At 41.8% G+C, this 14309-nt stretch overlaps 1 protein-coding gene across 2 annotated transcripts in view; it reads left to right on the top strand.

Moving 5' to 3' along the window:
* RGL1 (ral guanine nucleotide dissociation stimulator like 1) overlaps positions 1 to 14309 on the top strand; it is a 77020-nt gene that overhangs the window by 38924 nt on the left and 23787 nt on the right. For both annotated transcript variants that reach the window (XM_074833108.1, XM_074833109.1), the window contains exon 5: positions 12094 to 12278. In XM_074833108.1, the coding sequence (XP_074689209.1) occupies positions 12094 to 12278 (185 nt within the window). The remainder of the gene's footprint in view (positions 1 to 12093; positions 12279 to 14309) is intronic.

Consider the following 14309-nt stretch of genomic DNA (forward strand, 5'->3'; position numbering starts at 1 on the left):
ACATCTAGGCCAACAGTTTGCTGATTAAACAAAGGAGGAGTGTTTGTTTCCCCTGCTTTATCTATAGTGGTAAATGATTATTGCTTATGACTGATTTCATTCTGCATAACAACAGTGTCTGCAGACCAAAGCTGAGGTTGTTTCAGGCAGCGTGTGTATGCATGTGTCTTTGCCATTAGTGCCCCTATGATTTACAGTGTTGCTTTTAAGAGTGAGATTTAAATTCTGAAGTCATCCTATTTGCAAGAAAAATAGCAAAGCTGTTTTGAAGTGCAGTTAAAGGGGAAAAAAGTGGTTTGGTTATCCTCCTAGCATCATATGAAAGTGCATTTTATCTTTAGACATCGGCTGTAAAATGTGCCTTAGGTCATCAGCATTTGTTCTTTGACATCTGTATGATCTGTGGTTTGCATGCATTGTGGCAGTAAAGAGTAGCTGCAACATTATATTTGATCACAGCATGAAGATGCTCTATTCTTGTCAGCATTACTGAGGATTGTTTTTCTATGAATTTCTCAGCTTCCACCAGTTAAGAAAACCTTAAATTTTTTTATCAGTGCACTGATTTCTCAAGATGTGACTGAAGAAGAAGCCTTTAACTTCCTTTTGTTTTGAGGTGGAAGAAAAATGTTGAACTCTTCTACCGTGTCCACATATCACACAGTCCAATCAAGACTGAGAAATACGCTGCACTATTTTCATTCCTGAGATTCAGGCAGACTGTCGATTCAATTCTATTCTACAATACTGAGCATGGTCTTCCCACTTCTTACCTCCATGCTTTTCTGATGGCTTGTGTGTTGGGATTAGGGGGGTTTCGAGTCTGGCTTAAAATGGTTCAAATATCCCCAGTCCAGAAACGTGCCATTAACATACTGAACACCTTCCCGTCCTCCGTTGTCTGAATGGATTGGTTGGACAGTGGGGTCGCTTTGCCTTCCGTCACTCATGCAGAAACTGTTTTGTTTAACCACCAGAGATAAATTGGTAAAAGCTCCTTGGCTGTGAGCGTTTCAGTAGCTGTCTCTGACAAGAAGAAATGTAGAGCTTGCTTAATGTCTGTAATGATACAGGATTCTCAAAGGCTTTAGTTAGAAACAAATGATTGTCACTTGTTAGTTTATTTTTTTTAGCACTTAGCAAGGACAGAAAGCTAGAAGCTCTAATGATTTGGGCTGTTCCTCTTGCCCCATGAGACTCAATTCTCTGATTTTTTTTCTGGCTGCTGTGACAGAGAGCTATCAGTATCTTCCTCCCGTTTTGCCATGAGAACTCATCAGAGAACAGCTGGTAGTTAAAAATTCCTCACAAGCACCAAGAGGCAGTGTTATGTAGTGGGTAGAGGCAATACTAGGCAGCCAGTGGATTCCCACACTCCCATCCAAAATGAGCTCTAGGGTCTCCTCCAGCTTTGGGCAAACCATTTGACTTCCCCCTTTCTCAGTCAGTCCAGCCATAGAATATGAGCTAAAGCAGTACCCTTCCTGCAAAATAGATTAAGCATTTATATTGGGGATGAGGACAATAATTTCACCAGTATAAATCGTGCTGGGATTAGTCCCCCAACTGCCTTCTCATGGATCCAAAGGAGCTTGATTATGAGATGGAGAGAAAAGGATTGGAAGTAATATTGACATTAGTGTCACTTGGGCTTTGGGCAGAGTGCATCAATTTTTTTTACACCTGGAGGTGAGTATGCAAGTGAGATAGCATTTAGTAGGAGCATGTTTGTTTTATTGTTTTGGGGTTTTTTTTTAAATGGAATTGTTTTCCTACTGACATATGCATAGTTTATCATATACCCCTTGCCTAGTTGCTTCCTGCTGCATCAATGATGTCTTCCCTCTTGGCATGTTATCGTCATATAATGCCTTTGCACAGCCCGAGACTGACAAATGGATGGAGTCTGTGGTCCTATTCCTGTGGTAGCACAATTTCTGATAAGTTTATCTGACATAATTTTCATTAATACAGTCAACAGAGCTAATTTTGATACTTTGGCCCTCGTAAGATACCTTTTATGTCTGAATTTGATACCTGTTACCCAACTACTTACTTAGAGAAAGCTCAACAATGAAGTTGTCAACAAAGTAATTTGTCAGGTATATGTGTTTTAAGAGACCCTGTATAAATGTGAATTCACTTTCCTGCCTTAAAAATTTCCATTGCTCTCGGTTGCTCTGGCTACTTGTCTCTTATATATGATTAATGATATCTGGAGAAGAGGTTGGCTTTGTAGTCCTGTTGTGAAACACGTAGTTCTCGTAGTTCAGGTTTTCTCTTGTCTGGGATAATTCCCATATAATTGCATTTGCCCTCTTTTCTCATAAAACAGAAACATGATATAATTGTGCTCTCAGTTTTGTATGACTTGGAGAAATAAGAGGAAGAAGCATTAGAGCCATGTTATTTCTTACCATTAACTCTGTATTCCTCAGAGGAGAAATATCTCCTGGGGAAGCCCGTGGTCTGTGGCCAGAGATCATCTGCATTCGTTAGAGACTCCTCTTGTTCAGATGCTTTAAAAATCCGTTTGAGACATTAGAAATGGGGATGCAATTTAAAGAATTTCCACTGGTTTGACACAAAAAAATGCTGCAGAAGTTAAAAACGACTGCAGGAGAAGAATTTATGACTCTAAATATCTCAAGGAGCTTTAAAGAAGGAGGGTTTTTTGCAAAGTCTTAGGTACACATGGGAGGAATAGTGTTGTATGTGGTGTACTGTAAGCCCACAGCTTACTACTTTCTATGTTGAAATTCTTTGTCCTTTTTGTACTTGTAGTACAGAGTTGTGATATAATTTGAGAAGGAAAATGCATGATGTACATAATTTTTTAAATTATTGTTATTTTAGCATTGCACTCGGTGTTTATCTCAGAACCTGCAAGTGCCATGCTAGGGCTGGAGTGCGCTTGTGGCACAGCCTCCTTTGAGAGACTTGTGGGAGCTATAAACCCGCCCTTGTGTTTCCAAATTCCGGGTCTGAGCCAGCAGTTACTTCTCACACTTGTTGCAGTGACATGTAGTTGTTACTGACCCAAGATCACTTCAGCTATGTTCAGAAATGTGCTTTCTAGGGATCCATTCTGCCAAGGGGATCTTCCCCTGGTCACTTAAGCATCATTCCTGTCATTTTTGGGCTGCTGGATGGAGTGGTCAAAAAAATTATATTTTTCAAAAGGGATCTGACTTAATTACATCTAATGCAAAATGCCTTTTGGGTTTTTTATTGTTATTGCCCTTTTCTTTAAAACTGCATTCAGTAATACACAGTTTAAACAAAGGTACTGTAATTTTGTAACTTTAAAAGTACACAGGCAGCTTGGACCTTAGAGCTATGAGTAAGCTCTGAACACCATCAAAAGTGTTGTGAGCTTAAAAAAACCTGTCATGCATAGCTCTAAGCTTTTTCTTTTTTTTTAGTATCAGAACCCACCTTAGCTTTTCATGTTCAGTAGCTTGCTTTCCAAAGTTCTCACTACTTTCAGTCAGTTCGTGATGACAAGTAACAGAAGAATAAAGTCCAGAAAAGATCAGATATTCCAGTCAAATGTCTGAGTTAGATGGACTTCAGCCTGTGTTTCCAGAAATATGATGCCATGCCTCTCTTAATTGTCAGATAAGAGAGTTGTAAGGAGTAACTTACTTGACCCTCTATCTACTCTAATAAGGAATTCTTTGTGCTCCTCCTTGCTTCATATAAACAGGATTGCCTGGTGCTGTTTCTCAGTTCTGCATGCTTTTGTGTTGAGGTGTGACAGAGTTGCCTCCTCATCTTAGGTCGTCGTTGTCTTCAGAGTTCTTTGTGTGCACTACATGTTTTTTAGCTTAGGACTTCTGTTGACTTTCAGAGAGAAAAGAGTAGATATAACACACCAAGACATGTGACAATTCAGAATAAAACCATACATACATTAGACACAATAAAAAATTATCAGCATGATGAGCAGCATTAAGAATTAAAGAGAGGTCCATGTCATAGTACACATTACATGAACTGTAGAGAATTTGTGCTATAATTCAATTACGTCTTAGTTTTTAAGTGAGGTTGTATAGTTCAAATGTGTGGTTTGGTACATGCAACCTGACAAAAAGCAAACGAGAAAGGAAAGTAGAGCAAAAAGAAATAAAGTAGTTTCTCTTGCTCGTGTCTGATGTGGAGACTCTACACATCAGCCAGGAGTCATGGGAAATTTAAATAAGATAGTCAGGTCCAAGAGACCTCAAGTACCTCTACATATTCTGGGAAGGGGATCAGCCAGGCAAGCAACTAATGCTGTTTGGGGACTTCAGTCCTCCTGAAATGGTTGTGTGTATTGGCTATGAGATAGTTAGAAACAATGCTTTTGGTGATATGGCCTGATCACGGTGATCTCTATTCAGAGCAGGAGAGTTCCTCAGTTAACTTTTAACTCCCTGTTAAAAGGCTGAGTTTTCTACGCAGAATGCTCTGTGAAATACCTTGTGCCCCATTTCCCTCCTGCTACTGAAAGATGGTGTTCATTTTGATCTCTGGGCAATCCACTGCTGGCAGACAACTATACCCAAACCACAGACTCCATGAATTTAAAAAGGTGATGTATTAAAGGAGCAGAATACTTCTTTCCCAGAAGATAGGAATTAGAGACCTGGCTGGAGCTGACTGAGGACAGAGAAAGAACCATAAAACCTTTGAAGTATGAAATATCATAGCTGCTTGTACCTTTTGGAAGTTGGTAGCTTCACTGGCTACTGAGATGCCTCTGAGTAACATGAGGGTCCGAAACAGTGCTGAGGCCATGTCACCGAGATGACTTGCTAGGCTCGCGAGACCTGGAGAGCTGATGCAGCGCATCACACTTCATGGATAAAAGGTGCTGAGCTTGTTGCCACGAGTTTTAAAGATTTCTGTCAGTGAAGTTCCCAGAAGTGATTGATTCCTGTTCAGCACACACAGGAAAATGGCCCGCCTGGCAGTCCAGGCTTGCCTGTGATGTTTGCATTTAGGGACTATTAGTTTAATGTTAACTGAATCTAGTTACTTGAAGACCTTGCTCAAACCTATAGTAGTACAAACCTGAGATTACCTGCGGTTTTCCTAGAGGCAGATGTTGCCATCTTGGTCCATGGACTTGGACCATGATTTTTTGTTTGCTTGCTTTCCAGAGGTCTAACATGGGTACGTTTTCTTTAGAGATACCCTTTAGGCATGTTGGTAAATATAATGGGGAGAGAAGAAAGCATGCCGTCTCCCTCTGTACGTAGAAATAACTCTTGCATTTGTAGCTAGTAAGAGACTCTGCAGCCAGGGCAAAGGCAATGAAAGGGAAGTCCAAGCTGTAACAGTGAGCCGTGTGCTGATCCCTACATTTACATCTCTCTTTCTGATGAAACCAAAGAAAGTTTAAGAACTTTTATAAATCCCAGTTTAGGTTCTATTTCTCAAGGAAACTAAAGAGAAAGTGGTAGAACCAGAAAACTGGTCTCCTGGTTGCAGTATGAGGTTTCAAATGAAAATTTTAATTATTTTTTTTCCTGTCTACATTGTGTACTCACATCCCCAGTGCTGTAAAAGGGAGGATTCTTACTGGAGTTGGATGAGCTGAATGAGAAGCAGAAACGGTTTATGTAGTACAAAAAGTAAAATACCTTTAGGCCCTCAAACTCTCTCCTCTTCTGCAGTCCCAAGGACCGCCATGGCTGAGTCCTGAGGCTTTTAAATACTAAATGAGCTCGAGTAACAGTGAAAGTCCTTTGAAGCTTCCTCTTGGAGTATAAGGTTGTGGTTTCCTACTGCTACTGGATTTGGTTTGCTGATTTGGAGTAGATTGGTGGTGCTCTCCCTCAAATGAATGACAGGCCACAGAAATGAATCAGAATACTTGGGGCTTTTTTTGTTGTCTTGAATGTCAGCTCCTAGTTGCATCTCCTTTATTATCAAAATATGGAGTTTATTTGTTATTAAAACTTGGCATGTGGCATGATTGAAAACCGCAGACAAAGCAACTTGAAGCTAAACTGAAATCTCCTTGTTTCATTCCACAGCAATTGGGTAAAACAGTTCAAATAATGAAAATTAAGGAACTATTAAGTTACCACATGGCATGTCTTGCTTGTTCACCCCTCCTCTTCTGCATTACAGTAGCAAATACCAGAACCTTCAGTGTAATACTGCAGCATTTGGGGTTTCTCATAGTGATAAACAAACATTGTCCCATGGCTTCTTGTGGATTTAGACCTTCCTGACAGAAAACTTATCTTTTGTTTCCTGCTGAAGTTAACAGTCCTGCTGGAAAACAATGTGCACAGTTACAGTACTGCAGGAATAAAACTGGTCCTGAAACATTGTGCTCCAGGAGAACAGACACCAAAGGAATGTGAGACAAATGGAAGAAAATTGGCTGGAAGTTTTCTGATGCCTGGGAAATCCATGGTGGGAAGCAGTTAAGATGCATTTGGGAGAGCAGCAATCAGCATTCATTCCAGTAAAGCCAATTAAGCTAAAACAACAGCAGAAACCAATGTGGTTACATGAGAAGCAGAGTCAAACCCAGGGCAGTGTAAGCAAAGGAAGAGTGGGAGAGTTACAAAAACAACCCGAACCAAGCAAAAAAGAATAATTAGAAGAGCAAAGAAAAATAATGATTGGCATCTCAATTAAAACAAAGAACAACTAGTCTAGCTATTCCCTTAGTGACTTTACATGCAGAAGTTTCCCTGTATGCTATTCAGCTGGTTCCTCCCAAATCAAAAGAGCAGGTCATTTGCTGGAAGTCATCAGCGTGTTATCTATAAGTGGACTGAGTGTGAGAAGTTACTCTTACATCAACCTTTGCTTGCAGTTTACATACGTTTTACCCCTGATTCAAAGCCGACACTTAACTGCCCATGTTGTTATTTAACAAACAAAACTGAGAAGATACAGCTGACCTAATTTAGTCTGTGTGAGCAAGCCTGAAAGCTATTGCTTGGACAGTGGAGGAGAGGGAATAGCCCTCTGTACAGATCATTCCATTGATGGTCTGAAGCATGCTTTGGCAAATTACAGATAGTTTAGTGCATGTTTCTGTCTAATTTCATAAGAAATCAAACATTTAATGTATTTTTTGCTACTGAGGTTCTCCTTATTCTCCTTAATTGTTGAGACTCCCTTCTACTCATTTTTTAGAAATAATTGTGGTGGGAAAGAAAACACTGCTTTTGCCTTTTTGGCATGAAATGATCTCTTAATTCCCACACAGACCTCTTCAGGACCAGAGCTATAGCTGTCTTCCCAGTTGAGAAAAGACTATGCAGAATCTCCGTGTAAGCTCTTGAATCACTTGTGGCTATGTGATACGAAGGCCTCATTTTCCACCTCCTCTGTGCCCTGCTAGCTCAGCTTAACAGAGAGGTTAGACTTGGAGCTGCCGCAGTCTCATCATGTTTTGTGGTAGCTCGTGGGTAAATATGACTGGATGAGTTGTTCTGTGTTTCCAGTTCATAAATGACAGGATCAGATACTCTTCTTCCACCTAACAGCAGATAGATTTTGATTACTGAAACCTTCAGAGATGGGCTTCAAGCAAAGCTGGAAATCAGAAGACTTTCTGATAGATGTGAAGCTTGAAAGCATTGCTGACCAGAGCCCAGAGACTGCGGTTGGCAGAAGAGGAGTTAAACATTAAAAAAATTTTTCTTACAGGCAGGAAAGGAAAAAAATTTATAGCTCATAATCAGCCCATGAAAAATGTAGTCTGTGATGTTTCTTTCCTGTCTGAGATCTTGGAAGGCCCCCGTTCCTATCTGTCTCTGGGTCTGTCGAGTACAGGGAGTTTCTTCTCAAGGACAGCAAATGTAAAGCTACTGCAAGATAGGGGCAATTCTCCAACCCGCTTTCAGAAAGTGTCTCTCCCTGACACACTAATTAAACAGGCGACAGGAGGTCAGTAGGGCACAGCGTACCTTTTTTCCTCTTTCCTATGTCCCCTTTTGACTGAAATGATTTTGCTGGCAAAAATCAGTGTCTGTAACAGCTGTGAACTCTTCACCCTGCTCTGGGATACTGGGTCTGTCTTAAACTCTGTTTACTCTTCAGTTTATGAAAGTAGCCATCAACCAAGCCTCTGGAAACTGAGCTTAGTATAAAGAGCATGTGAACAATATTAGTACAAGAACTTATCCTGTGGAGAGGCTCCTTCTTCCAAATCATTGCTGAACGCATAAATGCTCATAAGGAAAGAATCCTCAGCCTAGTTTTTGGTGGTGAAGTCAGTAGGGGTGATGGTGAGTTTGTGATGTGGATGGGGAAAAAAGGGGCGCAGAGCAGGAGGAAATACACAATTAGGGCATGGAGTGAGGCACGGTGTTCCCCTGCCTGTGGTGGAAAAGAAATGAAAATACCGTGGGCATAGGCCAGTGGCATTTGTGACTGAGTGCTGCTGTGACACAGTGTTCCGGGTATGTGTGGGGCTAGAGAGGGCGATTAAAAATGTGAGGAGAGTGGAGGGTGGAGTGAGAGCTTGGGAGCATCCCAGTGGGCACCTGTCTGTTGTGGCCTTCCTTGCGCCTTGGGACGTGGAGCTGAGCTGGCACTGTTAGCTTCGCGGTGGTGGTCGTGGAGCACTGCCTGTTGTGTGACACCTGTCCTGACTGAGAAAAATAGTCCTGAAGCTCCAGATAAAAAGTTTGGCCACCACTGACCTAAACTATGAAGGCTGTGCTTGTTGCATGTATGGTGGAAGCTTTGTCTGAGCAGAGTTGTGAAAATTCGGTCCAAAATGGGTTTCAGATGTGAAGAGAGTCTTCCAGGCTACACAATCTGTGTTTCACGTTTGCAATGAAACCTGAAATCCAGAACATGTTTGCATGTTAATTTTCGGTTGTAAATACTTTTTGTACAACTGTAATTCCAGACTTTCTCCTGAGAGCAAGCCTAACCAAACAGTATTACTGACGGATTTCCAAATACTCTAATTAGAAATTCTAAGTTGCCACAATATCAGAGAAAGAAACAGAAGAAGCAAGAGACTAAACTGGATAGGACTTCTAAAGTGATATCTATATGGGATTAAAAGTTAATTGAGTTTTGAGGAAAAACCAATACGGTTAAGATGAGACAAGGAGAGTGGGAGAAACTGTCTTTACTCTTTCTTAACTACTGGTTTATTTTGAATGCCACTGAGCAGCTGAGTTAACCAGGTATTACTGTGGTTTCCCTACTTGCAGAACAAACGTGCCAGTATCTGTTTGCAACTCTGATATGGAATTTTGTGGGTTGGCTTTTGGGTTCCTCGTTGTCTACATGTGAAATCTATGTTCATATTTGAATTCCTCTCATGATCTCATAAACTGAGGAAGGAGAGGTCCTCCTAGTATGCTTGTCCATTTGCAGCTATTAACACGATAGATGTGAGCCACTATATCTGTTTTTTTTGAGGATTTGAACTTTAAAAGCCAAGTGCCTGATTATCAGGAGCACAGAGCACAGATGTTCTTTGAGCTGACACATCAGTGTGTCTGACTGGATACTCGGGGTTGGAGGTTTTTACTGAGAGCGTGGCCCTTCTCTTCATGGAATATCATTGGGAGTATGGGATACTGTTATTACACGAGGGTCTTGTGAAGTGGGGTTATTAGAACAGGTATCGGGGAAGGTTTCTGTAGGTGTGAAAAATACGGTCATTGGAGGGCTGAGCTCTCACAGCTAACTACACAGCACGGCCCTAAGCGTTTGTAGAAGTGAATAGGACCTGCTGCAAACCAGGGCTGTTGTCACTTGGTCATCTCAGCTGTTTTTCTGGTGGCAGTGGAGCTCATGAGATCTGTTTCTCTATAAACCTGTTTCTTCTCTCCTAAACATCTTCCCCTGCTTTCCACGACAGCAATACCTGTAAGTCACCTCTCGTGCCTGCAGCAGCATTTACGGCTACTGGCTGGAAGAGATTTGAAATACAGGGATGGTTTCAGTGTCACAGGGGAAATCGTCAGGAATTCCTTTTCTCAGGAAGTTTAGAGGTTTATTATGCCTTTTATTCTGGAACAAGGGGCTTTTTCCCTTTCACGTTATGTCCTACTCTGTCACAGTAGGTGATTAAGAGACTGTGGCCGTGGCCAGTGTGTCATGTTATGTGACTGCACACAAAAGTCCTTTTCCCTAATCTCTCTGTCAGCTCACGTGAACAAAATTCTCTTTAAAAAGTTTTTTGACATGCTGTCTGTGTTTTCCCAGCCTGTAATATGTACTGTGGCCAGTGCTCACAGTGCACCAAAATATACATGCTGATTTACCGGCACATTGCTATGACGAACCAAAGATCTCACAGAAAATGCAGCAGGAAAAAAAAAAAAAGTTGATCGTTACTTTTTTTTTATCCAGGCTTGAAGTTTCTTAAAACTTGAAGAAATTTGGTTATTTTTGCAGACTTTGTCCAGTTTTTTTCACACTCAGTTGAAATTTGTCAACAACACTGTGAGTTATTTCTGGAAAACCATAGCATAAATTTTAAGTCTTATTACAAAATCAAGTTGAAATGATGGAAAGTCCCTGCAAAAGACAGGATTTAAAGAAATTCCCATAAGCATACATTTGTGGAGTATCTAAGTACCAATCTAATAGGTGGGTGTGGGTTAAAACCTACATAAACCAGGAAAAGGAGGTAAACAGATCACTTCCCTCCGTTTCAGGCAGGGTGGAAACCGCGTTGATGCATCAGCTCTGGTTTCCCCTCATCCCCCTCAGTCTGTAGAAGGATTGTCCATGGGCAGTTCTCTGCAGTTGGTGTCTTTTTAGCTACATGTGTCTAAGAAGGTGTGTGATAACTTTCCTGGACAAGATCCAGTGCTCCTATAACTCCTTAAGCGTTCCTCTTCCAGCATAACCGAGATACCTTTTTGCATGGTATCATTTGACAAACCCTCCCTGTCTTTGAGCTAAGGGTAAAATCAAGGTTCTGCTGATATATTTTTGTTACGCATTTCACCCTGAGATTAGCGAGGCCAATCTGTCTTCTGGGTTCAGCTATCTTGGCGCTTCAAGCTTGATACTGGGCACTGGCAGCACAGTGCTGCCCATGCTGCACGTGTCACGATTAGGGTTTTATCTTCACAGATGAGGCAATCTCACTGTGTGTGTTCACGGGGGTTAGGTTCAGGCTTAGACTGCTTTTTCACCCAAGGTTTCATTCAGTCTTTCTACTAAGACAGCAGATCATGAGTAGTACGGTGTGGAGGACGATGCAGCTTCAGTTTGGTCCCTAGACCTGGCAGCAGCAATTGATGGGAGGAAGGGCAGCAGAGGAAGTGTTTGATTTAGCGCTTCCACAGGGAAGCTGCTGCCCTGAATGTGTCCAGAGGAGGGCAGCTAAGGTGGTGGCAGGGCTGGAGGCATGTCCTGTGAGGAGCGGCTGAGGACTTTGGGCTTGTCTGGTTTGGAGAAAAGGAGGCTGAGGGGCGACCTCATGGCTCTCTGCAGCTTCCTGAGGAGGGGACGTGGAGAGGGAGGTGCTGAGCTCTTCTCCCTGGGATCCAGGGACAGGGTGTGTGGGAATGGTTCAAGGCTGTGCTGGGGGAGGGTCAGGCTGGGCATTAGGAAGCATTTCTTTACTGAGAGGGTGGTCAGACCCTGGAACAGGCTTCCCAGAGAGGTGGTCGATGCCCCAAGGCTGTCAGTGTTTGAGAGGCATTTGGACAATGCCCTTAACAACGTGCTGTAACTTTTGGTCAGCCCTGAAGTGGTCAGGCAGTCGGACTAGATGATCGTTGGAGGTCCCTTCCAACGGAAATAATCTGTTCTATTCTATCATTATTTGATGTCCTGAATTTAATAGAAGAGTCTCAATATAGCTTAAGTGGATTTGGGTCTTTATTAGTTTTCATTTGGGGACTATAATGGGATCCACTTGGAGGAGGGCAAATCAGGAGCAACTTCACTGAAGTCCCTGGCAAAATCTGAGTGACATCTTAATAAGATTCCATGCATAAAAATTAAATTCCTTGCTCAAAAAAGTCTTCATACTGTCTTCACGTGGGGTATGAATGTCTGTGTTTTTATTGTTGTATTAGATACAGATACATGCGATTGCATCAATACATGCTGTTTACAACCCGTGTGTTCTTGTGTATTTGCTCTTAGTGCAATAGCATCAATCTTGCGAGCCTGGCTTGACCAGTGCTCAGAGGATTTCAGAGAGCCACCTGACTACCTGTGCTTGATCAAGTTGCTGGATTACCTGAAAAAGAATATCCCCGGCTCTGACCTGGAGAAGAGGGCGCAGAACCTCTTGGAGGAGTTCCAGAGCCAACAAGTTGAAAATGACAGTAAGTTACCTTTCCCTTCTGCCTTCCTGTTCTCCCGGACTGTATGGTGACGCAGGGATTTGTGTGGAGTACACTTCATTAACTCGTATGCTAATTGATTCTATCGTGAGGCTCACGAGTGACTTTTTTCTTGTTTCTTTCTTTAAAAAAAAAAATCTCTGTGAGGCTGCAGGTTCTGCGTGGGATGAAATAGTCCTATAGTGTAGGTGCCTATGCCTGTTTATTGTGGGGTGGATTGGGAAATCCAGCACTTCTCTAATAATTAGCCAAAACTTTGAGATTGCTGCAGCAACTAAGTCGTTAATTGTCAGCGCACTTCCCATGTCGTGGAATTAAAACACACAGCTGGTCTGTAGCTGGTTTTTTCATTTCAACCCCCCCACACATACACCAAGAAAAGCCCAAACCAACAAAAAGAAAAATACAGAGCTGCGACAAAATACAGCTTGAGTCACAAACTTGTTATCGTGAAGCTTTTCTTCCTAGTTACCATCATGACAAAGGAAGTGTCTGTGGCTGTTTTTTCCTATTTGAGTGGTCAGCTGCTGGTATCCAAGGACAGAGGAAAAACTTACGTTATTGGGGGTCACAGACTACTGAAACAATAGTGAACTGTAGTAACACAAATACGCTGCGTGCAGCGTCAAGCTTGACACATACCCTTATCCTGGTCAGAAAGCTTCCTGTGGCATAAGCTGAAAAATCATAGGAGCTCACGTAGTGTGTGACTGAGAACTAGACCAACTTCCAGCTTTGGTAGAGGGGCAAGAGGGAATAATTCATGTAATAAAGGATAAAGGAAATGACAGTGAAAAAACCCATTTCATCCCATAAAAATCATGTCTGACGGATGTTCCAGAAATACCATGTCAATGCATAATGCTGTGAAATGCCAAATTAACTTGGTCATTAACACATACATGAAAAGAAGTACTGCAGAGAGCCCAGGCATTTTCCTTGTTGAACATGGGTAAGTGAACAGGATTGCTGATATGTGCCTATTTGTGTCCTTTCCTGGGTTTGATTCCCCCAGGTCAAACAAGGAAAGCTCACGAGAGCTATATTTGAGTTCATCTGTTGTTCAAAGTGAACAGAAGTTCGCAGCAGCCCTGCTTCTGCATTTGTTTCCTCACATAACAGTTGAAAAGGTTCTTTTCTGAGTTATAGATGGGTCAGTTTGAATGATAACAGTTTCCAAATTGTGGCAGAATAGAGGCTCTTAATTATAGAATAAAATAAGAGGAGGAGAATGCAAGTAACCTGTGGGGTTAGAAGAGTTTTAGAATTGTCACTTACTTTATCAGAGCTCCATCTTTGCTCATTTCAGAGATTTCTTTCAAAACTCTTAATGTGTTGTCTGCCATCAAGGCTTGCTGATAATTATCGTTCCAAAGCATTCATATTGTGCTATGAATTTACAAATTCGGGTCCTAATCCTGCAGTTTGATTTGTGTAATCAGACCTCCATTCAGTGCTGCCATCAGCCATGCCAGTAGATTAGACTGCAGTACCAGATACGTAGATAAAAGCTGTTTCTGGCCTCAATTCTCACTGCTTGAGCAATACAAATCAAGGTGAGTCAGAGATTGCAAATTCAAAAGGGGCACGTGGTTGCTCTCAGTGAAGTCAAGAGGGCAGTTGGGCTTTGAGGGGGACCTAAATGGATCAGCAATTTGAAGATGATGAGATACTTGAGTACAAGAGAATTCCAGCTTCTCGGAGAGTAGGGAAAAGACTGGTTACACATTTATGAAGGTGAGGGAGAAAAGAGGAAAAAGAGGCATGAAAAAAGAAAAGGAAAATCTTGTGTAGCACTCCAGGACCTGATTTTAAAGGCACTGTGAGATTTTGAGTAAGCTTGCAACTTGGTGATGAGGATTTTCAGCTGAATTTCAAGGCTGAAGGGAAAATGAGGAGTTACATAGCCAAAAAGAGAGAGAAAAAAGCGTAACTCTTGTAACAGTTCGGTAGAAATCCATTTAATTATGCGCATTGTTACAAAACAGTCACAGAAAAATAATGCTGGAACAG

This window comes from Strix aluco, chromosome 8 (assembly GCF_031877795.1).
Source record: "Strix aluco isolate bStrAlu1 chromosome 8, bStrAlu1.hap1, whole genome shotgun sequence".
Lineage (NCBI taxonomy): Eukaryota > Metazoa > Chordata > Aves > Strigiformes > Strigidae > Strix > Strix aluco.